Source organism: Mastigoproctus giganteus, chromosome 6 (assembly GCF_048544385.1).
Source record: "Mastigoproctus giganteus isolate SK-2022 chromosome 6, ASM4854438v1, whole genome shotgun sequence".
Classification (NCBI taxonomy): domain Eukaryota; kingdom Metazoa; phylum Arthropoda; class Arachnida; order Uropygi; family Thelyphonidae; genus Mastigoproctus; species Mastigoproctus giganteus.
In genome coordinates this window covers 17,259,819-17,286,704 of record NC_143580.1, presented here as the reverse complement: position 1 = coordinate 17,286,704, position 26,886 = coordinate 17,259,819, and the positions used below count along the sequence as shown (strand labels likewise).

General features: G+C 34.1%; 1 protein-coding gene across 4 annotated transcripts in view; it reads right to left on the bottom strand.

Moving 5' to 3' along the window:
* The window catches only part of LOC150084013 (protein phosphatase 1A-like), a 125,830-nt gene that overhangs the window by 21,110 nt on the left and 77,834 nt on the right, over nt 1-26,886 (bottom strand). For 3 of the 4 annotated variants that reach the window (XM_090375857.1, XM_090375858.1, XM_090375859.1), the window contains exons 3-5: nt 20,583-21,450; nt 12,138-12,255; nt 4,302-4,404 (exon numbers count right to left, since the gene is read on the bottom strand). In XM_090375857.1, the coding sequence (XP_090231983.1) occupies nt 4,302-4,404; nt 12,138-12,255; nt 20,583-21,437 (1,076 nt within the window). In that variant the 5' untranslated portion in view covers nt 21,438-21,450. Of the gene's footprint in view, nt 1-4,301; nt 4,405-10,622; nt 10,965-12,137; nt 12,256-20,582; nt 21,451-26,886 lie in introns of those variants that run through there. The other variant, XM_090375860.1, reaches the window with a different exon arrangement.

Genomic DNA, 26,886 nt, shown 5'->3' with positions numbered 1-26,886 from the left:
ATATGCAACTGTTGATGGATGACTTTCTCCACAGATCCTACACTAATTTGGAGTTCTGCAGCTAGTTCTTTGACAATAATACAGTGATCTTCCAGGATTAATGTCTCAATTTTTGCCACTCTTTTCTGTGACAGCAGCTGCTGGGTATGCTGGGACTTCTTCATTATGCATTGAGGTTCTTCACACATTTGAATTGTTTCTCCATAATCGGTGACCATTTCTTTGTGTATGTTTTGGGTGTTTTCTCTTGCAGAAAGAGGTTGTTGTTTTGGTGTTTATTGGTGCATTGACAATGCTTTCAGAAAAAGGAACCGAATCACTAATCTGTATTCCACTTTATCCATTGTGACACTTCACCCAATTCAGTGCTGCAAAGAAAAAAAAATAATAATTAATCGTCGGATGGAAACCAAAATTTGTGTGGTTGCTATAGAGATTATGCTATCAAACAATAATTCAAAAAAAAAATAAATAATAAAAATAATAAAATCATCTTTCTATCACAACTACTTCTGGGTGGGAGGGTTCAAATATTTTTTGAAACTCCACCCTCATATCACAGGAGGAGAAAATGTTGAAAAATAATGAAGTTTTATACCAGAGGTTTGAATAAAGAATTGTTTAACTTTCGGGATGTTCATCTGAACCAACTATAGTTCAAAATTTATACTGAATTTTACACACAGCAACCACAACTGGGAATTTTGGTGGAAATTAGTCAGTCATGGTAAGCTTTTGTCAGTTTTTATGGAATTACATTTAATATACATAACTTACACATAGTGTTAAATATTATTTGGTTTACGCTCTTCTCTAAACATCTATTGGCATTCTTGGTTTACACTCATCTCTCTTTGATACACACACACAGCCCTTTCACATATCTTAATTATATCATTCTCCATATACTGGACTTTAAGATTTCTGACGTTGTCATTATCAGGAAATACATAAAGAGGATTGTTCCAAAGAACAGAAGTAGAAAGAAAAAAAGTTAGACTGGCGAACTGAGCTAAAATGTATGAATGGATGTTTGGGAGATGAGATGGAATTATGGTTACTAATTCAGAAGAACAGTGGCCATGGAAACATCAAGAAAAGATATGCAGCAGAAATGGAACATCTGTTGTTGTTGTTCTTTGGTTTTTAGGAGCATTAGCAACTAAGGCCATATTGCTCCGGATATGCAGTGGTCATTCCCTGATCTTTCCGCATCCTCCGTATTTGGTGGCCACGGGTTCGAACCCTGGTCTAATCAAGAAGCGTGTGCTATGCACTGCCGCTCCTGCCTAGGGAGGCACCAAGGGAACATCTGTGTGACTGGTACTGAAGTGAGTATGTGCAAGGCAGCTGATTATTTAAACTGACTATTCTCTTCTGGATACAATCTAGGAGTATTAGAGTGGTTTTGGTATTTTTGGGGAAGGGGAGAACATTCCATACATGGAAAGAATATTCCATTGTAAAGTCAGGATTATATACAGTAAAGATATTGGCGCCTTCATAGCCAGGTGGGCAGGAGCAGTAGTGCGAGGCACATGCTTCTTGATTAGACCGGAGTGAGTTTGAGCCTGTAACCACCAAATACGGAGGATGCGGAAGGTCAGGGAATGACCACCACATATCCCCAGCCCGGATAAAGGGTGAAGGTTGGCGTCAGGAAGGGCATCCGGCCGTAAAAATTTCATGTCAAAACAATAAAAGCGGTGATCCCATATATAATGGGAAAAAGCGAGGACAAAAAAAAATACACAGTAAAGATATTCAATTTTGTCTATAAACCTAACCTCTTAAGAAGTTAGGTTTATAGACAAGACAAGTTGTCGAAGAGGATCATGGAATCCACAGACTCCTAGTTTAGAAGAAAAAAAAACTTATCTAACTTCCCAGAACTGAAGAATTATCTCTAGAGTGGGATTTAAGAAACTGGTAATAGATGTTCAAAAAGCTGTACCTATTTGTGTAAAGAAGAGCTTGCTGAATTGGAAAATGAATTGTATATTATTTTCAACAAACTATGGATAGACATGCAAGAAAAAGTAAACTGGTTTTCTTTTTTTTTCCCCCAGAGTTTCTTGCAGTCCTTAAAGCAGTTGGTCACATTCCAATGGACCAGACTTCACGATTCCCAAAGAGGAATTGAAAACAAACAGAGCAGCAGAAAGTTAAGTGGTTGGGTGTCTCATCTTAAAACATATGTTATTCTTAAATAATTTATATGATATATTAATAAACTAACCTAACATCAATAAATTCTCAATTTAGCTCTAATTCATGTGGTCCTTGAGTGTATTTTACACAATTCTTAATATAAAGGCGAGTTTATATTCTAAGTTTATATTCCTAAGTTAAATATACTAAGTTTCTATTCCTAAGTTAAATATACTAAGTTTATATTCCTAAGTTAAATATACTAAGTTTATATTCCTATTTCTTCCTAGTGTTTAAAAATATTTTTCAAGTGAAGTTACCTTACACTGTAATCTACACATATAACGCTGTGTGCCTACATGTGCAATACTATCCAACAATGACAAAACTGACACTGAAAAATAAACATGTTAATGATCCAGTCTTACGACTGAATACGGATTGAGCAAATTCAGTCATATACAGCAGACAGAATGGCAATTATTCAAATCGCCACAACCAAGGAATGTGGGCTCTGCCTTTGACATAAGCCCCCTCCACTCGCTGATTCAGCCCATGTGGCCATTATTCCACTCCAATCTGAAACCAGCCATCATCATAGTTGATGTGTCGGCGACAAAAAAAAAAAAATTTACAATGTCAAGTAAAAAAACAATGCTCTGAAAATGGTGGGCAATGTGGAAATAATTTGTTCAAAAAAGGGAATTGGGAAAGAAAATTGCCAAAATTACGGTGTCGGGGTGGTCACAATTTCTGACATTATAAAGAATAGCGAGTCAATTCTTCAGTTTTTTTCTGAAGCAGAAGCAATATGCAAAAAAATATCAGCTGGACAACCAATTTCAGGACACATTTTACACGAGAAAGCTCTAATGTTTAATAAACAGATAGCAGACAATAGAGACTTTAAAGCCAGCTCTGGAGGGTTACCTAACTTTAAATCTCAACACGGAATATGAGAGCTTGGAATACATTCGAGGTGAGAAATTATCTGCTAATTTCTGATGTCCAAGAACCATTTCAATAAATAAGACCTTTGAAATGGTCTTATTTATTGAAATTGAGAAGTGTGATCCCAATTTTATTTACAATGCTGATGAAACAGGTTTAAATTGGAAAGCACTGCACCAAAAACATGAAACTACTGCTCCTGGCTGTAAAATGAGTAAGGATCGAGTAACAGTGATTGTTTGTGCTAACTCAAGTGGCAAAAACTTCTAACTGGCAAATCAAGATGTCCAAGAGCTCTAAAGAATGTGAAAAATTTACTCATGACTTGTAGAATTAAACCAAGGCATGGATGACAGCTAGTTTGTTTGTCTAGTGGTAGGATAAGACATTTATTCCTAAAGTGAAAAAAATACCAAGAAAATATTGAAAAGTATTGCTCACTGTAGACAATGCACCATCCTACCCTTACTGTGAACTTTTGGAGTGTGAATATGGATAGTTTAAAGTCGTGTTTCTCCCTCCAAATGTAACACCTCTTGCAACTTATGGATCAGGAAATTATTGAAACTCAACTTCATATTCCACACTTTCTTACTGAAATGCTTACAAGCCTTAGCAGCTAGGAAATGAGTTTTGTATGCTAAAAAAATAAGATATCATTATTGGACTTTCTAATAAAGTATTTTGAAAATGTTAATTTATAATTACTGTGCATTTATTCATTTTCATGTTTCACCTGCTTTAAAAGTTTTTTTATATTTTATTATTATTACTGTATAAGAGTACATCATAATATTTGATCACATCTTTAAAGTGGGTGATAATTAATAGTTTGTGGAACAGCATTTTTTCAATCCAATTATACAAGTTTTTGATTATCCGAAAAACCTTTGTCACAAATCAATTTGGGTAATCAGCATTTTACTCTACATCTAAAATATGCTTCCCAAACTGTTCAAAAATTGATCAGTTTGAGAAAATGTTTCCTTCAATACTCCCAGTACAGCATACAGTGGCAATTTTGTTTAAAGCTTCTTGTTTTTGTGGCAGCATTCGATTAACAATCACATTCGATAACTGATATCCCATCTACTGTAAACAATGTATTACCAACGAATGAGGTTTTTTTTTTTAGAAAATTTAGTCATTTCCATGCTAAAGAAAAAATATGGAAAAATTTTTAAAAATCATAAACATACTTAGCCAAAAGGCCTCCTCCTGGAGGTAAACCAGATATATCTTCATCCACAAGGATTTGCATCACGTCATTTAATTCTACATCATCTCGACATGTGACAATTTCTGCAAAAAAGTTTATGAAAAAGAATTTAAAGAACAGTAGTTGCAATTTGCATAAAAAAACATCCAACAATTTAAAAACTGATTAAAACTAAAAAGTGACATATAAGATATGATTTAATCTTCACATGATTTCAGACACAAACTGTCTGAAAATAATTACTTGCAGTAATTATTTTCAGACAGTTTGTTGCTTGAATTTGCAAGATTCAAGCAACAAACTCACAAAAGAACCAAAACTTCATTTTATTTTATTTAAGTGGAATATTTCCTTAAATATTTCCCAACAGTGGCCTGCAAATATCAAAATCCAGAATGCAAAATCCTTCAACCAGAATGGCAATGTTAAGCAGTGGAAACTGTCTACTGGGTCAGTATGAACAAAAACAGAATCCAAAATTGATTGTTATGAAATCTTGTGTTAGGGGATTTTTTTTTTTTTTTTTTTTAAGAACCTTGACTATTAGATTTCAAAAACTCAAATTTTAAACTGATATTATATGCATATGGTGATACTAAAATGTGCTACAGCACTACTATGAAGTATCTTCATGTTTTAAATAATATAACTGATTAAAACATGAAATAGGCTAACCACAGGAAACATTGTGCCAGTGATCCAACATCCATAGGCAATAGGTCTGGGCTGTATGGTCCTGTTTTCTTTACCAAGGTTTGCTTGGAGCGTTGCACTGCCAGTCATTCTTGGACCCTGGAAAATGGATCATGGTACAAAGTCACGTTTATACTATTCAGATCAGACAGTGGAGCACAAAGTTTGGAAAATGCCCAAAAGGTGGTACTCACTGAATGGCATCATTCAACAATGAAGTCTGAATAACAGTTCCTAATGTGGGCAGCTTCTTGTGGCTTGGACTGGAATACTGGTTGTGGTGTAAACCAATGTATACCTTAATTTATCTCTGCTGTTGTGCAGAACAGAGAACCATCTGAGTTTCCCCATTCCATCCCTCCCTCTCTCCTATGCACAAGTTCAAAACTTTGTAGGTTGACTTGGCAACTCCTTCACAAACTCCAATTTTAAATGTTGTTATAATTTAAAAATTGAAGACAACTGATTTAGTAACCTTTGATACACATATTTACAACAATAAATATATAATTTTTAAAATAAATACTAATTTTGTAAAAGTTTATAACATTTCCAAGCATTGGTTAAATTCCATAACAGGCTTATCACAAACAGTAGACAGCAAGTTAAAAGTTCTCCCTTTGAACAGGCAGAAAAGTTGATGGCTAATAATTCCCTTCCAGGAAGAAAATTTTTAAAAAATTCAAGAACTGCCTCTCCTTTCTATTACTAGCAAATCATCTCTGTGCAGCATTCCAAAATTGATCGTATATATATATTTATACAAGAAACAAAATTTTAAGTGATACTGAATATACAAATAAACTTTCTGACAATACAAGTAAATGCACACCAGCGTACAAAACAGAGCAAACCTCAATTCACTCCACTGCTAAGACTCCTCTTAATGTAATGTATATAAAGAACATGATATATCAATATATTATAAATTAATCTTCCTACAATTCTTATTTACATGATTCAAGTACTATTAATTATATTTTCAGTCTTATTTACAGCATTCAATTGTGATTCTGACTACTTTATAAAACAGCTCCATGTGATGGTTGTTAACAACCACAACCATTAATGCTTACATTACAAACCATTAATATAAAAATTAGCTTTATTTATATTTTTTTAATGAAATGTGAGAACTATAAACATTTTAAATTATATTAAGGATACTTATATTAAATTATATTAAGTTTGATAAATTTAATTTGGTTAATTTGACAGAACTCTGCTACTGTACCTAGAACTCTTACAATCATGTCCTATATTTAAATCCTGTAGAATCAATCCTATATATATTAGCATGATAACACATTAACTCACAAAGTCAGACTTACTGGCAATTTGTTTAAGGGGAACAATGTTACAGAACTGCATTCCAAGAACATAGCCCTCACCTTACTCTCAAAACATAGCTGGGTAAATGAGAACCTGAACTGGGACATAGCCAACATGCTGCACTTCAACTCTGCAGCTAATAACTGCTTTGAAGGAAATAATTGATTAAAATAAGTCCACAAGTAAAGAGATAGCCTCCTGACTACACATCCATTTTCTTGTTAAGTGCTGCTGTCTTAATACTTCAGGGATGCTTGATTGATGTTCCATCACCTAAGGGTGGGGGAAGGAACATTCTGAAACAAGCTAAATACAATAGGAACCCAGTTACCTGGTGCCAGCTGCATAAATTTGCTGGTTGGATGAGCATTGTCCATAGAGGTGCTTACAAAAATGAAATGCCATAAGGTGAAACTAAAAAAAACTCAGTCACACAAATGTATACACTACTCTATTTCCTTTGACTTAATTTTAAAATACTTCTTTTCACACTTCTTATCACTGAAAACTTATCACCAATTGTGTTTTTATATCATTAATCATTTAAAGGCCAAAATCATGTTCCTTCATACATGCCTTACAATTTCTACAAATATCCAGTTTCTGTTTTAAGGTAAACAACACAACTACATTTTCCCAACTTTCTGATCTTTTTTGGATACAATACAGGCAGTTCTAGCTTTACGAGTTCCTGGGTTTACGAGTTTTTTTACACAGGTATCAAGTACCAACAAAATCGAAAATATGAACATTAATTGCAAAAAATGAATGTTAAACATTCATAAATTGTGCATTTCAAACCCCGTGCATAGCTATACAACACAGTGTACCTCGCTTTAAGATATTAATCAGTTCCAGAGATACCATCGTATTGTGAAAATATCGTAATGTGAACCCAATAACACATTTTTTTTTGATAATTCGTTTCAAGATCTCGGAAGTCGAAACTTTTGTCGTATAACTAAGCTCTCTAAAATGTAATTTTTAAGGTCACAAGCATCACCTTAAGGCCATATAAAAGGTCATGAGCGTGGTTTGTAAACTGTATTAGTTACCAATTCAAATCATTAAAATGCAATACACTTTCATCTTTATCATATGTTCTGTTATAAGAATCAATTTTAAATGCCTTTGTAATATTTTTCTTAAGCACATTTCTGGAGGTCACGACCATAAAACAATAAAAACAATTTTCACTTTCCCGTTTATTGGGCTTTTCTGTTACTGCAAGCAATTATAAACAGGTAGTAAACTCGATCTTCTTGCATTTGCGAAAATACCGATATCTGTGGAATTGTGTGGTTTTTTACGTTATTAGGGTGATATGTGTTTCCCTTTCAGCAAAATCTTCAATCGTATAAAAAACATAAATAAATTTTCAGAATCTTCTCTTCATTCCTTTTTTTAAAGCGCTTCGTAAACTTGTTACTCCACGCGAATCATGTTAGTTGCAATTTGTGTGTGCTGTTAAAAAATGTTTTTTCACGCAATCGGGGAATAATTTATAATTAAAAGAGACGATTACCTTGGAAACAGATGCCTCTTGAAACATTTCTGAAGACGATGACTCCTTGTGCAACAAACTAACGAATGCCGAGCCAATAATGAGTGATCAACGAGTGTGCGTTTAGTTGATAATGGAGAATAAACATTCTTTAACATTTGTAAGTCGTAAATAATTTCCCTATTATTATAATTTGCTTGATTTTACAGGCTACATTTTCATTTCTTTCAATAAATCAATCATTGTTTAAACAAACTAATTAGCTAACTAATGTCATTGTTGAGAACGTAGCCCCTATTTTTAACCTTATGTCTATGAGAAATAAATTCCCACTTTATGAGTGCATGATAGGAACAAATTAAATCGTAAAGTCGAGAACTACCTGTACTATACCGGATAGATGGGTTATGAATATGATGATACAAATACACTTGCTCAAGTAATAAATACTTTAATGGCAACAGCTAGCTGAAGGAGGCAGACTTCAGTGCCTCTGGTCACTTTTTGATGAAATATAAATTGTAAATACAATATTTTCAAATGTCTAAAAAAATTTCTTAAAGTTAATTTTTTTAATATTAACGCATTTCTGAAATGTATAATTATTTAATTTTTAAAATGTGCTTGTTGTATGAGCTTTCAAGGTTGGATGCCAAAAGTAGTTGGGCTTTTACTGAAATATTCAATAGCAGAATATAAACTAACTTACAAAAGTACCAGGAAAAAGATAAAAAATATGAAACTAGGTAAATTATTATAAGATCTTTTTAACCTAACTGTAATAATGTTAAATATCGTCCATGTTTAAAACTAATTGACTGCAATTAGTTAGTTCATAGTTAGCTACTTGAAATTTAATTACAACTTTGACCCTTTCAGAAATGAAAAAGTTAAACAGGCAATGAGAAATATAATAAATGGAGCAAGCTGAATCTTTGCGCCTGTTTGGAAGGGGAGAGGTGACTGATAAAATAACCTTTTAATTGAAAGGAAATTTTCATATATCCAATTTATATTGCCTTAATTTATGTAGGCACCTATGATGTTAAAAAAAAAGATAACCCTTTAAAATTATGAGGTCTTTTCTTAAGGAGCCTTTAATCCAATACATATGGCAGGATTCAATAAATTTGTTCCAGAACTATAATTCCATCCACAAAACTAACTTCAATTAAAAAATAAAATAAATCACAGTCACAAACATACAAACTCCATTCAGTTCTTCAGAAACAGTAATTAAAATTACAAAGGTGATTTTTAAGAGAATATTAAATAGATTTTCATGTTTTTCGATAATGGTAATAATGCTGGGTTAGGTGCAATACATCAAACAGACGATTTTGAAAAACTTTGGAAAATACAGCAATTTCAATGTACAATTAGGTAAATAATAAAATTATAAACTACTCCCCGTCCCCCTTTTTTGAAAAGCCAGCCCTTGCATTTTTGAAATAAATACAAGAATAAAGACAATTTTAAATAAAGACAATTAAAAAGATTTTACTGTTATGATCTATTTTAACATTAATTTTTGAATATTTCTTCCACAAATATGCACAGACAAAAATTATGTGAATAAGCATGTAGTGCACATGCAAGATAATCGGTATGTTTGTTATCCAATTTAACAGCTATGCTTCTTCAATCAAACACAATCAACAATGCAGAATGAAAACTAAAACCATACTGAGGAATTCTAAAATTCATATCAACATAGATATTTTAATATTTGAAGCATTTGTGACATCACGGTTTATGAGCCATGGGTTTTTGTGAACATTTTAAACACCTAACCTGTTAGAAGCATTGCTAACAGGTTAAAAATTTGATTAAATGAATAAATCTAACACAATCAACAATGCAGAATGAAAACTAAAACCATATTGAGGAATTCTAAAATTCTTATCAACGTAGATATTTATAATAATAGATGTTAATATTTGAAGCATTTGTGACATCAAAGTTTATGAGCCATGGGCTTTTGTGAACATTTTGAACACCTAACCTGTTAGCAGCACTGTTTTTGTACTGAAAATACTGTATACAGCTACTCCTTTATCACTTTTAAATATTTGAATAAATGTACATTTTATGTAGCATATAAAACAATATCATCAATCATATGTACTATATAACAAAAGCATAATTTTTCAAAATACATGACAATGATACCAATTCAACCTTCAACCAAATGATATGATTAATGCCATAATATGAGAGTTTAGCATCGGCAATGGTCTGCAGTTAATCTCCATCAGATATTTCACAAAAAACTGGATAATACAAATTTAAAAATGTTTCATATGTCAAGACGGCAAATCTTGAGAACAATTCTGCAGAAAATACTAAGTGCCATTATAGAAATTTTTGGTCCCATGGTGACTCAATGCCCAGAATTTGCTATGCCCTAATATATGGATACACATTCTGATACCATCTTGTAGTACCATCATGCTAATGATTAACTGACTGTCTTTTCAATTTGCTGAAGGTTACCTATATTGGATGTGAAGCCAAGTGAAATACACTGTACACAATGCTTTTAAATGGATTTGTTAATTTTTAGCTCTTTGAGCATATGTGCATCTAAAAGAATGTAAATAAAATTATATTCTGGTTTACAAATATAATAAAACAGAAACAATATATGCTATAAGGAAAACTATAACTTTATTCTGAATAACAAAGTACAAAAATTGACAAATATTACAAGCTAGATATCACCATCTCTTCCTCAGTGCAAACAGCTTTGGTCTGGAAGAGCCCTCTAAATATATAGGATTTTATGGATATGTTACTGATTCATACATCCTAATGTTTCTAGAGGTACCAAATGTTGGGAAGGTCAAAAGATCCCCTGTTCTGGCTTCAGCGATGGTTGTTTTCAATTATTATCAGTTATTCTAGTTGCAGACCTTTGAGAGTATTGTGAACTAGTTAGTACCAGGTCAACATCATCTGAGGCTCAAAAGTTAGGCTGGATAAAGTAGCTAGACTTGTGCTGAACAGAACAGATAAGAACCAGACTTTCGGGAACTTCACCTAGTGCTTGAATGGAGGGCTCATCGTCTGAGGTTTCAAAACTCTAGAGCTTGACTTGCATTAGTATCCTCTCTAGCAAAAAATTTTAAGTTAACATTCATATCAAAAAAGGCCTAAGAAGCCAAGTAAAAATCTCTGTAATATTATTGATTAAAAGGGTCACACTACAGTAGTTTTGGGGGGGAGGGGAGAATAAAGGTTAAGTCAGTGAAGGACTTCTAAAATATGAATAAGTACATTTTAAACTGTATTAACTGTACTAAGGAGGCTGTGACAGAGGAAGAAGGAAAACAAGTGGGATTTTTCCCGATTTCCTTCCTGTCAGCTTATGAACTAGATCTCCCTGCTGAATGTATAAAATGTATAAATTCAAGTTAACAGTAGTTTTCCCTTTCACACGAAAATATTAATAATATAACATGGTCAAAAATCAGATCAACTTTTAATCAGAAATAAGAATCTTCTACGCTCCACAAGTTATAAGACATTTATATCTGTGGGAAATAGCAACACATGCAAATTGTCATGACAATCCACATAATTGTTCCATGTATTGCAATTTCACGCTTATATATATAAGAAAGACCAGGCCACTTTTCCTACAAAAAATCAGTCGGATGAAATTTTGAAAGAAGAGTACTATTAGATGACCATTCTTCAATATACATCACATTCTAAAACAATATTTGGAAATTTTACCAGTATTACGATTAAAATTGGGACAAATATAATGCACACAGACCTGACTCTGCAGGAATCAATTGAAAATTATAGGAAATACAAGACGTTATACACAGGAAATAAAATACATTATGTATAAGAAATATAGGACATGTTTTAAATATATGGGAAAAAAATAGGACAGTATAAACGCTGAATACAGTTTCAGAATGTAACAGAATCAACACTAACAAAACCAAAGTGCTGTCTGTGCAAGGAAAATACTTAAATTCTGTTCACATGTCCGGTCACGTTTACCTAGATAGTATGAGATATCTTATTAATAATAAGAAGAAAAACTGATTTTTCCATTTCTGTCATAAGTACAAGGTTATTGTAGTGCAAAACAAGGTTTTGCAATACAGTAACAAAAAAAAAAAAAAAAAAAATTGGCCTTTTTTTTTTTAGCATTTGAGTAGTTAACATGTTAATTCACAGAGATAATTAAACTACCAATTACTTACTCCTAAATTAATTTCTAAAATTATGAATTTACCCTTTAATGAAAGGTCAATAAAATCTTACCTTTAACTTTTCTTTCTAAAATATTATTCAATTCTGCTTCAATCCGTAAAGCTTCCTCTGACAGAGTAGGTGCACCTGGCAAAGTGACAAGCACAATGCTCATGTTATCTTTACTTCCCTGTAAAGAATTTTTTTTTTTTTTTCTTTTTTCAGAACATTTGATCTACAACTTAAAAGTGCATTTTAATATAACTCAATATTACTATCTACAGGTCTATACCATTATTTATTATTATTAATATTTTTTTGTAATGAAGAGGCAGCAGGTGTTCTGAATGTGATTAATATCCAGACACCAACAATAATTAAAATTAAAAAAATTGTTAACAAGAAATATATGAACTTCTTTTATTACAAGTGAAATACTGACATTTGTATAAAAAAATAACTGAATTCATTAGATTCTCTTATCAATAATAACTGCAAGATTAGCTGCTCAATTCCACAGTAATAATAAATCACACTGGCTATAGGAATGAATTTCAAATTCTGGGCTTTTGCAGGATCCTTTTTAAATTTTATAAGACTTTTTTTTCCCCTTTTCTTTTTTTTTTAAAGACAGTACAAAAAGAAGAATTTTTTGCACAAGTATAAACAAAATATAGGATAATTCAAAAGCAGCTCTGTAAAACTACTTCTAATATTAGTATAAAATATTTTGTTTATACTATGGCACAACTATCAGATCACACTAATCATTTAGACCAGCGTTTCCCAAACTGGAGTCCTTGGACCCCTAGAGATCCACAGACCAGTTCCAGGGGTCTGCAAAATGGACCCTCTGTAACCAGTCAAATTATTCATTCTACGTATAACAAAACTGATGATAAATAAAGTTATTAGTATATATTTATGTAAAAATAAGAATAAAGTTGAATTGTTTTAAACACAAAACTTGGAATTTTCTTTTCAGAAAACCCAGAGTGTTCATACATATATACACACACAGAGAAACGTATAAATATATATAGGATCCGCAAACTTATTTTGATTTTTGAAGGGGTCCGTAAACATTTTTAATTTTTGAAAGAGTCCGCTGATCTCAGTAGTTTGGGAACCACTGATTTACACAATGAATACAATCATTAATTGTATCTAGCAGCTACATGAGCTCAAATGACAGCTAACTCAAACATGTGCTACTGAACTCCTGCACTAACCATCTGACTATGTCAAACAACGTATGACACTGTCATTTAAAATACTTTATATCCAAAAACATCCAACGTTGCTTATGGCAGTGCTTACCCCAGGAATTTTCCAAACGGATATTCAATTGGCTGATGTTTTCTGATTGATTCTGTAATTTTCCATTATTTTCCTGTGGTCTCAATGGACTACAATCAGGCCAGATCTTACTGCATCAGTATAATAAGAACTCTAAGCATGACGTGTACTGCCCAATCCAAATACTTTCCAAGTTATTGAATGTTCAACAACACAGTTCAAAACAATGCCAGAATATGTCTCTAATTTGTAACTTTCCTATGATCCCACCCCCACCAGACTCCAATTAACAATTTCTCTGAATCCTGGAACTTTCTAAATTCAGGTTTTTAAAGCAGAACCCAGAAAAAGCCTTTACAATTTCACAACAGATGGAAGTTTATTCCAACAATCAACCAACTGCTGGTTGCAGGCAAGCTTCTGCATATCTATCCTGTAACAATCCTTCAGTTTGAATTTATGTACCCTCGTGTGTGTGTGTCATTCTTCCTCTCAGCAAGAGGAAGAATGCTAACAATACTGAGCTTACTCAATCCCTTCGAAGCCCTTAAACACCTTGATCAGATCTGTTTGCAGGTGCCTAGTATTCACATACTGCAATTTGCAGAACTGAAGCCTTTCTTTCCACAAAGCCCATTGTCCTCTGCACCTGTTTTAGCAGATCTAGATCTTTCCTAAAATGAGGCCTCCAGACATGCATACAGTACTCGAGATGCAGCCTAACCACAGCCTTGAAAACAAAGAGATAATCATATCCTTATCCCTGCTAGCAAACATCCTGTATATCACTGACAAAACCCCTTGGACTGAACTGACAGCCTGTCTGCACAGCACAATTACCCCCAGGTCGCTTTCATTTTCCACTATGTTGAGTGTAGTACAGAGGGTCCCCAGTATCCAAGTCCCCACAGTTACAAGGATTTGAAAATTAAAGCTTTTTTCCTTGAGAAAATTGACCAAAACACTTGAATATTTTTTGTGAGAACGATCTTCATGATAGTGCAACAAAAGTTAAGTGTGAGAACGATCTTCATGATAGTGCAACAAAAGTTAAGTGCAGAGTTAAAAGACATTAGCATTAGTACAAGCACATGATGCAAGAAAACAAGCTTATACAGCATCAGCCAAAAAAAAAAAAAAAAAGCCCTTCTCATTTCACCCATCCACTCACGCCAAATGTTTGTCTAGTTCTGCCTTGAATCTATTTAAGCTATCAACTTCTACAACAGATGGAAGTTTGTTCCAGCAATCAACCACTAGCTAAAGGCAAATTTCTGCACATATATTCTGCAATTATCTTTTCTCAATTTGAATTTATGCTCCCTCAAGTGCACAATCTGAGCAAGAGGAAGAATCCCATCAGCATTGACTTTGATCAAACCATTCAAAAGTCTTAAACACCTCAATCACATCACCTCGCAGGCATTTAGTCTCCAGACACTACAATTTGCAGAACTTAAGCCTTTCTTGATAAGAGCATCCCATTGAGCAATCTCATTGCCCTTCTCTGTATTCATTCCAGAAGCTCTACATTCTTCCTAAAATGAGGCTCCCAGATCTGTATGCAGTACTTAAGGTGTGTCCTGACATTAGTATAATCACCTCATCTTATCTTTCCTGAAAATTAGTCTATAGAAGTTCAAGTCTAATGTCAACAAATGTCTTTTTTCTAAGAAAAATATCATTTGTCTAAAAAAAAAAAAAAAAAGAAAACTGAAAAGGCTGTTTAAGCATGGGTAATGCATCTCCATCATTTCCACTACCCAGTTAGTATGCATGCATCATTTTATTATATCTCATATTGTGAATATCTTCACGAGTTGCCTAGGTATTGCACTACTTCAAATAAGTAACGCTTCTCTGGAACGGGGATGGAATGGGGATGTGCAGATGTGACCCCAATACTCAAAGCAGGATGAAAGGGCGACACAAGTAATTATAGACCTATTAGTTTAGAGAAGACTACTGTTACTTATACTCAGATGGGCATCACCACTCGGCACTGTTTCAAAGCTGGTTGGCTTCTTCATCGGCGAGTGGGCAGGTACCCTGTTGCAATAGTTATGAAGCATAACTCCGCAATACGTGCATGGTTTTCCATGCACACCATCACAATGTCATTTGACAAGACACCGTGAGCTACTCTTGCAGACTGTCTGCACTGCTCAGAAAAATTCATGTCTGACTACACAATTACCCCCAGGTCTTTTTCATTCTCTACCACCCTGAGTGTAGTATCACACAGTTAATGTTACTCTGGGGTTACTGCTACCCATATGTAGTACTTTACATTTGTCATTGTTAAACTTCAGTTGCCACCTCTCAGTGCATCTGCTCAACTTTCCTAGATCCTGTTGCAGTAGCATACTATCATTAACAACCCTGCCAACCTTCGTATCGTCTGCAAGCTTGGACATTAAGCCTGATATACCTTCATCAATATCATTAATAAATACCGAAAACAATAATGGGCCCAACATGGACCCTGGGGGACATTAATAACATTAGTCCACGAAGAGCAGTGTCCATTGATTACCACTATCTGTCTTCTCTCACTCAATCATCCCTTTATCCATAGCAGCAATTTGTCCTTTATGCCATACTGCTCCGATTTGTACAGTATTCGTCCACATGCAACAGCATCAAAAGCTTTCCTGAAATCAAAGTATATGATATCAAAATTAGTTTTGATTAATTTTAAATTAATTAAAACTAATTTTGATATCAAAATTAATTTTAATTCTCAGAGGCCTCTGAGAATAATAGTTTTATATTATTATGCAATATTGCTTATAAAAAGGTAATACTGGAAATATTTTATAATAAAAATTCAGTATTATATGATTTCACAGAATATAGGCTTAGTGGTTCAAATAAAAAATATTACGATGTAAGGGGTTCGCGAGTCAAAAAGGTTTGGAAACTGCTGGTCTACTTTAAAGGGACAGTGACGGGCTTTTCCATACTTGCAAAGATCCTATACATCACAGATAGGAAAACGTGCTTTCTTAGCCACTTGTTTACATTGCATCAAAAATTTCCGATTTGACTGAATCATAACTCATAATTGTTTTGTCTTGAAACACTTTTAAATCCGGTCCTCCACCTCAGCTTATAAGTAACTCCTGGATTTCTGTTCTCCAGGTGCAAATCTTATGTTAGAAGAATTAAACTTCAAATGTCTTTTTGAAGTTTAATGCTTTTTTTCAAATGTCCATTTTTCAGATAATTTGTGCAACTTATATAAGTTATTCTGAAGCAAAATGGCCTAGTTCTGTCATTAACCATCCTTTCTGCCTATAAATCATTAGAAAATTTCAACAAATTCTCCTGTAATGCATCTTCAATGTCATTAAGATGAGAAACAAGTGGCCCCAACAGTCATTCCTGGGGGTGCTCCACTTGCTATATACCACAAGAAATGTCCATTTATGAATACTCCTGGTCTCCAGTCTTTTACCCACCTAGTGACCCAACAAAGGTTCTTTCCATTAATCCCAAGTTACTCCAGTTTATGCAATAGACTTATACCATATCAAAAAGCTTTACTGATGACAAGATAACTAATGACAAAGTTTCCTCTTGCATCCAAGTATTTTATAACTTTGTCATAATAATTAACTAGGTTGGTCAGACAAGACTTCCCCTTCACAAACCTATGATGTGATCCATTAATTAAGAATACCATTCCTATCAACATGGTCCTGTATTATATCCTTAACCATAGACTCTACGATCTCTCCCACCACTGATGTCAAACTCTTTGGTGTTTTTGTTCTCGTCACATCTTTCACACCACCTTTGTGAATTGGGGAGACTTTAGTGCTTCTCCAGATTTATGGCAGTCTGACTACCTATCACCTAGTGGCTTGAATGGTCTTTCAATTGTAAAAGTCATTGCAAAATACCTATTCAATTTATCTGCCACTTCTACTGGGCTTTCTATGACTTTTCCATTTTGACCAAGTAAGGAGATTCTCTCTCTTCTTTTCTGTATTCATGTATTAAAAGAACTTAATTCTCTACATTTTGGCCTATCTTACCCCATAAGTGGGTTTATAGTATATTCAACTATAATACTCATATAAATCAGTATTATTTGCAATAGCCTGTAATTAGCCTGTGCTTTTTTTCTTTTGCTGAATTAAACCCTAAATCTCTTATCATCCATTTGGGCATCTTTATTTTACAGAACTTCTCCAATGAACAAATGCATTTGTAGCACCCAGGATAAATCCACTGAATACTTTCCATAATGAACCTGTATTCAACAAAATATTGCTGTCTCTTTGGTTAATAAAATCAAAGAGGCTTTTATTCACTTTAATCATTTCTCTTGTTATTGAAGTCTTCACCTTTCTTTTGATCACAGAAATCTCTTTAGACCATATCCATTTTGACAGTGGTCGCTACCTAGTGAGTGGGACAAAAAGACTTTTTGTTCCACTCCTCATAATTGTTTAGTTTGTAACCTATCCTAATTATCATCTTTCCCCTACCGTGAGCCATCTTACATTAGAGACTCAACATCCATCTGAACTTGATTGCTTTCAGAGAACTTTTGATAAGAAGTATGACTCCCCCTCACCTTCAACTCCTCCTCCCCTCTCCTGAAGATGCTACTCACCACAGTGAAATTCTTCATCCTCTATTTCTGGATGGCACCATGTTCCCTTAGTCCGATTATATCATTATTGGCTGGCTTAACCAAAAGCTCAAATTCTTTTAATTTATTTACAATGCTCCTGGCATTACTATACAGACAAAGTAAATTTTGAATTTTACTGCATCCCTTACTGCTGCTTAACCATATTTTTCAAATGGGTTGTAACTGCAGGTGGTTTTGCACCTACTTCAATGTTTCTGCACATATGGTAACTGCAAGTAGGATATAAGTACTCATAGGGAAGCGAGAAGTGTGATTTTGGCCCATATCATTAATCTGTATCATTCCAATGACTCCCCTAAACTCCCCGAATTAGCTATTTTTCTCTGAACCCTTAATGCCTCCTTGATGACACTAGCAAAAACACTTACACCACCTCCTCTGTTCAAATGAATTCCAACTATTAACTAGAGAAGATCCCACTGAGAAAAATTTCTTCCTATAAGCTTTGCATATTATCTGATGATATGGGTCAAATATCTTATACTTTCACACATCTCAAGAGTTCCTGTTTCTTGTCATAACAGCTAATATTGACAAGATGTTCTGACTGACATTTCAAGCAAGCAGTACGCTAATGCTAGGAAGCTTAAATAACTTAAAAGGGTGTGTCAAAGTGGTAAAATATACAAGAGCATTTAGCCTTAACTGTGAGTACAATAATGTCAGGAGTGTTGTTCATCAATAAAATAAGTGAATTCGAATTCCCGGTTAGGACAACTATTGCTGATATAACAGAGCTAATGTACATGTGGTGCAGCCCAGAATTAGGGGACGATAAGTTTCACTATGGTAAGTACAACATATTTAGGAAGAATGGGGAAGAGAGAAGGTGTGGTCATAACATATCAAAAGCAGCCTGAGAACGATAAAAGCTTTTTCAAATTCAGAATTTACACATAACAGTATGGAATCTGTGAGATGAGTTAGTTGGAAGCAAAGGTATAATGAGAATGGGAGTAATCTACATACCAAAAGATTGTGAAGGTTATGACAAGAGTCTCTACAAGCAAATGGCATGGCAAGTGTGAATGTCTTATTATAAGTAATTTCAATTTGTTTCAAATTGCTGGAACAAGTGGGAGCAAAATTCATGATGAGGAACAAAATTTTTAAAACAACTAGATGACTTATTTCCATCATCATATTAGGGAATGTACCATGAGGCAAGGTTATCCTAGGCCTGATCATCACCTATGAACCAGATAATGTTATAGGACTGACAGTACTAAATTAGATGACGAGAAGAGAGAGAGAGAGAGAGAGATAGCAGTTATTAAAGGCAAAGGAATGAGTTTTAGTTTCAGGAAAGGAGGTTATGACAGCTTAAGATACTACACGGTCTCTATCAAATGGGAGAGCCAGCTCACAGAACGTGAATATGTTAGAATTATGGAATAGTTTTGAAGGTATAGTCAATGAGGCCTCAAATGCATATAAACCTTTAAGAATATATAGCGTGGGGAGATCTGAGATTATTCATCTCAGATTGATGAATAATGAACTAGTCAGTTTAATAAAGCAGAAAAAGATGGCATGGAAAAACCAACTACAAACTGATCTGTAACAGTACCACAAAAAATGCTGGGCTGGCTAAGCAAGCAAAAAACATGGACAAGGAGTTTATTCACATATGTGAATACAAAGACGAGAAGAATGAATCATATCACACTCTTGTGTAATGGGTGCAGATAAGTCTTAGATAATGTTGCATGAATTTAAGCTGATGTTTCAGATGAACTGAACAGTACTTTTGAATCGATCTTTATAGAAAAAAACGACCCAGATCTTCCCAGTTAAAAGCAAAATCTGAAATTTGTTTCGTGCTCCACTGAAAACTTGTGAAATGGTATGTTACTAGCAAAACTGGTTGTTACTTGCAGTCTGTCAGCCTACTGCACAACCTCTGCACCACCATCTGTTGGAGGAAGTGTGGACTACAACACACTACTTCCGTTTATTTTCAAACTCATTGATGACCACAACAGCACCAGTACAGGAACTTTATTGCCTCACCTTATATATAAGGCTCTTTGTGAGGTGAAAGTAAAATGAATGGGGTGAAATTTTTACTGTTAAGTGATTCCAGATCTAGGAGTCGTAGATTCAAATTACAGAGAAAGAGGTTTAGACAGGATTGCAGAAAGTTTTCTAGTAGCCAGAAAGCTGTTGATTACTGGAATAAGTTGCCTCAATTGGGTGGTCAAAGTTTACAGCTTAGGTAAATTCAAAGGTCAGCTGAATGGACACTTATGTATTATCATGAATCACCAGAAACTTTTTAATCAAATAAATTTTTGACTAGTCCAACAAAAAGTATAGGGTTTCTTTGTATCATATGGCTAATACTAATGTATTTGGAATTAGGATGTAGAATGCAAATCAATGAAAAAGAATAATTAAATAATGTTCATTGGGGGAAAAAAATTCCTATTGATTCCATAACAATATATTATATAACCAACCAGTTCAAAAATTTTTGAACTGGCTGGTTATATAAATATTTGAAATTTGCCTATATATATATATATAAAACTAACAGCCTTACTTACCTTATAGAGACAGGTGTCAATAACAGAACTACAAATAAACTCCAGATCAGTAGTTATTTCTAACATATGCCTGATATAATCACACAGCTCATCATTACTCATCACATCCCATATGCCATCACAAGCCAGAACTAGAAATTCATCATTTTCATTATTTCTTTCTTGTATAGTCACTTCTGGTTCTGGTGAAACCAACTGTTCACAAGGACCTTTTCCCTCAACTTGTTTGTATTCATAGTCACCTAAAGCTCGAGAAACAGCCAGGGAACCATTAACTCTCTGTATCATCACACTTCCTCCAGCTTTCTGTATTCTTTCTTTTTCTGAAGGATTGATTGGCTTATGGTCTTGAGTTGAAAAAAAAGACTTTCTATCCCTTGAAAGGACAGCTCGTGAATCACCACAATTGGCAAAAAAGAAATGAGTAGGTGACACTAGGGCACAAACAGCAGTTGAACCACTCTTATCCTCACCTGAAGCTACTTCTGGGATTTTCTTCATCTTTTCATCTAGCCTCAAAAATCCATCTCTAATGCCTTTTTTAACACTTTCTATTTGCTCTGTAGTAACTTGTCCATTACAATAATTTGCACTGTTACGAAAGTCTTCAGTTTGGATAATAGAATCTAATAAGTTCTCAGCACAATGGGCACTAACCCTGGCTCCAGCATGCCCGTCAAATACCGCAAAAAAGTTCCACTCCTTTAGTCCATGGGGTAAGCCTACAACAGCACAATGTGCATCTTCCATTTCAATACGCCAACCCTGCATGCTACTTAAACCAAATCTTAGTCCATTCCCTGATCCATGTTCCATGTGTTTCTCTGTCTTTGGCTTATCCAAGAAAGCCCCCATTTTTTGGTTAATCCTACAAGAATAAGAAAACGAATAAGAGTAAATCAGATATATTATATGACGATTCCTTTAATTTCAAATATGGCCAAAGATAAGTTTTGTTAACATAGTAACAGGTTAATCTTCCCATTACTGTGCTCTAAAAGTTAATTCAGTACCATATGAAAGAATTTTTCATACACCATGAACTTTTTAAAAAAGAAAATTCTTTAAATTCTTTTAATAACTATCACAAAATTTAACAGAAATATAACTAAACAAGAAACTCCAGATATCTATGAAAAAATATATAATAAACTTGAAGCTTTTATGAAATCAAGGGCCTATAGCAGGCCCTTGTTATAATGTGGTTTGCTCTAAGCTGATTCGCTATAACGCTGTTCTTATATTTCACTCTAATGCTGTCAACTCACTATAACGCTCTTTTAGCAATGAAAAGACTAAATTTTTGGCATGTTTAACAAAAACGTTTCATCTGATGTAGTCGATAGCTTGAAAATGAATAGCAAAACAGCATTAAAAAGTTTCCCATGGTGACTTGCGAAATTTTTTCATGCTCAGTGAAATTTTCTTCCACGCTAATTTAATTGCAGTACGGTGGCCTGTTATGTAGTTCTGAGATCAACATTTTAAAAAATGATCAAGTATATTGCTTGTAATATACCGTTATATGCATTTATCTGAAGTCTAGTCATCACTCAATACAGTGTTAGGTAACAGACAGTTTACTCGAATATTGTATAATAATTAATGCAAAACAGTTACATTTTCGAAGATGAATAATGGTGGATAAGAATTAAAAAGCAACCAACAACATCTGGACGCAGTACGAAGCCTACTAAAGTAAGAAAAAGACTGAATTTGAAAATTAAATTATATGTTTTGAAGCGAATCGATTCCATTCAACGACAAGTGGATGTGTGCAATCATTTAGGACTGGCAGATGCAACTGTAAGAACAATTATAAAAAATAAAGAATTAATTTTAGCAGTGGGAAAGACAGCTGTTCCACTGCAATTAACTAAATTGGTTATGGCTAGGCAGGCTATTATAACTGAAATGGAGACTTCTAAATAATTTTATTGAAGGTAATATCCAACGCACAATTCTGTTAAGTTAAATTTTATTAAATAAAAAGCGATTAGCCTATATGATGATTTGAAAAAAGCTCACCTTAAAAAAAAAAAAAAAGAAAAAAAAGAAAAAAAAAGTGGAACCATTTAAAGTTAGTAAGGGCTGGTTCGATAGATTTAACATTCAGGGAGCAGTCGTAAGTGCAGATCAAGAGGGAGCTGAAACTTTCAAAAAAGAACTTAAAATTATTGAAGAGAGGTGTCATACTTCTCAACAAGTTTTTAACATTAAATATTTTGACCGACATTTGGCATCTTTTCACTACTGTTCATTATTTGTGAGTCGCAGTGGTAAAAACTGCAACTCACAAATACATATGTTACATTACAGGAATACGGCACTCGCTTAGTGCTGATTTACTTAGTGCTCTATTTTTCCAGAATGAATTATCAACATTAAGTGTGGGTCACCTATATATGAAACATGCCTAAAGCAATTCATACAATTTGGTTAAAACAGTTTTGTCTGTTTTCTTGAAAAAATATTAGATTTGTTTCACATCTTATCATGAGATTTATGGTGACTTCATCACTCTTTTGCATTCAGGATCTTTTTTCCATCCACACAATAAAAGCACTTGGAGTAACCATATTTGATAATGGAACTCGCTCAGTGATACAAAAATACATAAAAGAAAGTGCAAGTTCATGCAGGTTTATTAAATTTTTATAAAGCTACGCAATTTTTCTGCATGGATCATAACCGTGAAAAGTATATCTCAAACCATGTTAACAAAATATATAATTTTACAGACTTTTTTTGTTAATAAATAATATTATAGCATATCATACAGTAAGTTTTTTAAGAGATTATCTAACACAACAAAAACATTTTTTTAAGAGTTACAGTAAAACCACCCACACGTAAGAAGAGGATTAATTTCAGAGGATCTCATTAAATTTAGTAGAAAATTCATGGTCTGATTTTGGCTATAAAACAAAATGTTTATATGATATTAAAATAATGCTTAGGAAATTACTTATTTTTATCAATTTTAGAACAAAGAGCATTACCCATGTCATGTAATTATATATATACTTGTGTAAAGTCTAATGGGCTTAATTCTGGCCACAACCACATACAGTATCAAGTGATAAATTGTTAGTTTATGAAAGTTAATAGGCATTACTCACATTCCAAAACTTAATCCTCTGCACACATACTATATCATGTGGCACTGTGGGTTGTAGCCGAGTGGGTAGAAGCATGAGTGCTGAAGCACGCACTCTTTGAGTGAACTGGGGTTCAAGTCCGTGACTGCTAAATACAATTAATGTTTGTATTGATTGATTTATTGTAAACTCCACTGACCTAGTGGAGTTTACAATAAATGGCCATGCCAGAGTATAAACAAGAACTTTTTTATATATATATAATTCACAAGGTGAATTATATGTATTGTCAGTGCTGAGTTGTCGTTAGGTTTTTAGGTATGACATAGACAGACCATATTGCAATGCTGTTTATTAAGTATATACTAGTGTGATCACAAGGCTAACCTGCATGATGTGCAAGATGAAAAACCTGAAATAACTCAGAAAACTGTACTTCCTCTGTCTGAGATCAGACAACAGCCCTGCTTGAAGAGACCTTTGGGAATACCTCCAGTTGATGACTGGATTCGAATCGCTGACCTCTCCAAACAAGTAAGAAGAAACAAAACCATTATACTGTCAGAGAAGACAAGTAGCTGAGTACTGAATCTACTTCATTTGCTCATTAGTAATTAATGTAACAAAAACTTGGTATCCAATTAATCTCAAAATTATTGTTTGTTTGTTTGTTATTTAGTTTTTAGGAGCATTAGCAACTTAAGGCCATATTGCTCCGGGATATGCGGTGGTCATTCCCTGACCTTTCCGCATCCTCCGTATTTGGTGGTGACGGGCTCGAACCCCGGTCTAATCAAGAAGCATGTGCTACGCACTGCTGCTCCTTCCCACCTGGCTACGGAGGCGCCTCTCAAAATTAGAGCTTAAACTTTATATAGAATTAAGCCTTAATTATTTTATAATTTTCATTTAAAGAATTGACTTCTTAATTGGAAAACATGATTTCAGACCTTAGTATACAATGGTGTTCTTGGAGTTGACATGTGAGTAAAAAATTTGGTATTATTCCCAGGTAAAATGGGGAGAGACTCATGCTCTTTCCACTACAAGCTTCTCTTAATTCCATCATTTTCCTTTATTGCTGACAAACTGTTTCTTTGTGTACAACTTCAATGATTTCAGTGTTTCTTCAGTTTTAATTTTAGTAGCCACCTGAAAATAATATAAATTTTTTCTCCATCTTTGCTATTTTCAAAGCACTATAACAATCACCTATATAAAATTACAAGATCATCCTTAGAAACAGAACACTGTGTTGGCAATGGTGCAGAACACTGTGCTGCCCCTGGACTCTAAAGAGTCTAGGAGCAGAGTAAATAAATCTGATAAATTTCAAGTCCTGGTCAAGACATTAAAATGCAGACATAGTTGAAATATCAGAGACGTGGTGTCACTCAGATATAAGGGATGCAGAATTTGAATATGGGGAGTACAATGCATACAGGAAGGAGAGACAGGATAGAAGGGGGGTTATGCTCTTAGTTAAGAAGCACATAAAAATCTAATACAGAGCTTTCAGTTGATATGGGTGGACAGTGCAATGTTGAGACGGTGTGGTGTGATATAAGAGTTGGAGTGTGTTAGGGGCCAAAGGATTCTGAAGAGTACAACAAACAACTGTACAGAAAAACAGAGTGGCCCAGGAAATCAGAATGTCTCGTAATAGGGGATTTTCACTTTCCAGATAGTGACTGGAACTTGTGGGTTGGTCATTCACAGAAAAGCAGGAAATATTTTTGAGTGTCTTTGGATGACTGTTTTTTACAGAAGCATGTTAGACAGGCAACAAGAGGGAGTAATAATCTTTATCTGATTATCAGCAGTGATTATTCGTACATTAAGAATTTGGAAATAAAAGAACCGCTAGTAGCAGTTATCACAGTGTATTGAGGTCAGATTTACTTAAAGATGTAACTACCATCAAATGTAAAGCAAGGGGTTTCGCTTTTGTAAAGGTGACTACAGTGGTCTCAGTTTTTAAATTCTATACAGTGGGACCAACTGATGACGTTACCACCAGCAAATTCTAAATGGGAAGCATTCAAAGAATTAATCATAAAACTACTAGGTTTTTCACACCAACTAAGAAATACTCTTCAAGGTATAGGTCTAAATAGATGTCATATGAACTAATGAGACTTGTGGCAGAGAAGAAAAATGCATGGGATGCATAAAAATTATCAGGTGACAGAGAAGCCTATGATGGATATAAACTAGTCAGTAACCAAGTCACAAAGGAGGTTAGGCAAGCGAAGGCAGATTATGAGAAATCCTTGGCAAAGACTTCTTTACTAATGTAATCATTAGAATGAAGGAGATGATTCAAGTTGTTCCACTTGATATTGGTGGTTCAACTGATGATCCTGCTCAGATTGCTAACAAACTGAATGAGTATTTTGTATCTACATTCACACACAAGGAATTCTTTAGGGAAGTGGATGCCAGAAGTTTATTAAACCATAACAGAGAGCTAAATGATTTTGTAGTAATTAGGAGGAAAGTGGAGAGAAATTGTTGAAGTTAAACATAAGACAAGCACTTGGAGTGGATGGGATATTATATTAAGGTAGGCAGCAAAGGAACCCTTAGCCATAATTATGAGAGCATCTTTGGATTCAGGGGAAGTCCCCACAAACTGCAGATGTGTGAATGTATCTTCAATTCACAAAGAGGATCAAAGAGTAAAGAATAATTACAGAACTGTTAGTTTAAATTCTATTTCAGCGAAAATGATAGAGTCACTGGTTAAAATAGTATTGTAGAATCATCTAGACAAGGCTGCAGTTATACTTGAAAAACAGAATGGGTTTGTTAAGGGGAAATCAAATTGTCTGACCAATTTGACTGGATACTACGATGTAGTAACAAAGAAACTGGATGAAAAAAAGCCTTCTGATATCATATACTTGGATTTCAGGAAAGCTTTCGATACTATTACACATAAAAGACCGCTATACAAATTGGAGCAGTTTGGTATTAAGGGCAAGTTACTTCTATGGATAAAGGAATGGTTGAGCAGGAAAAGATGGAGAATGGTAATCAATGGACACTGCTCTTTGGGGACTAATGTTATTAGTGGAGTTTCCTGGGTTTGGTGTTGGGCCCCATTGTATTTATTAATGAAAGCATATTTATTAATGAAAGCATATCATTGTTTTCTGTATTTATTAATGAAAGCATATCAGGCTTAATGTCCAGGTTTG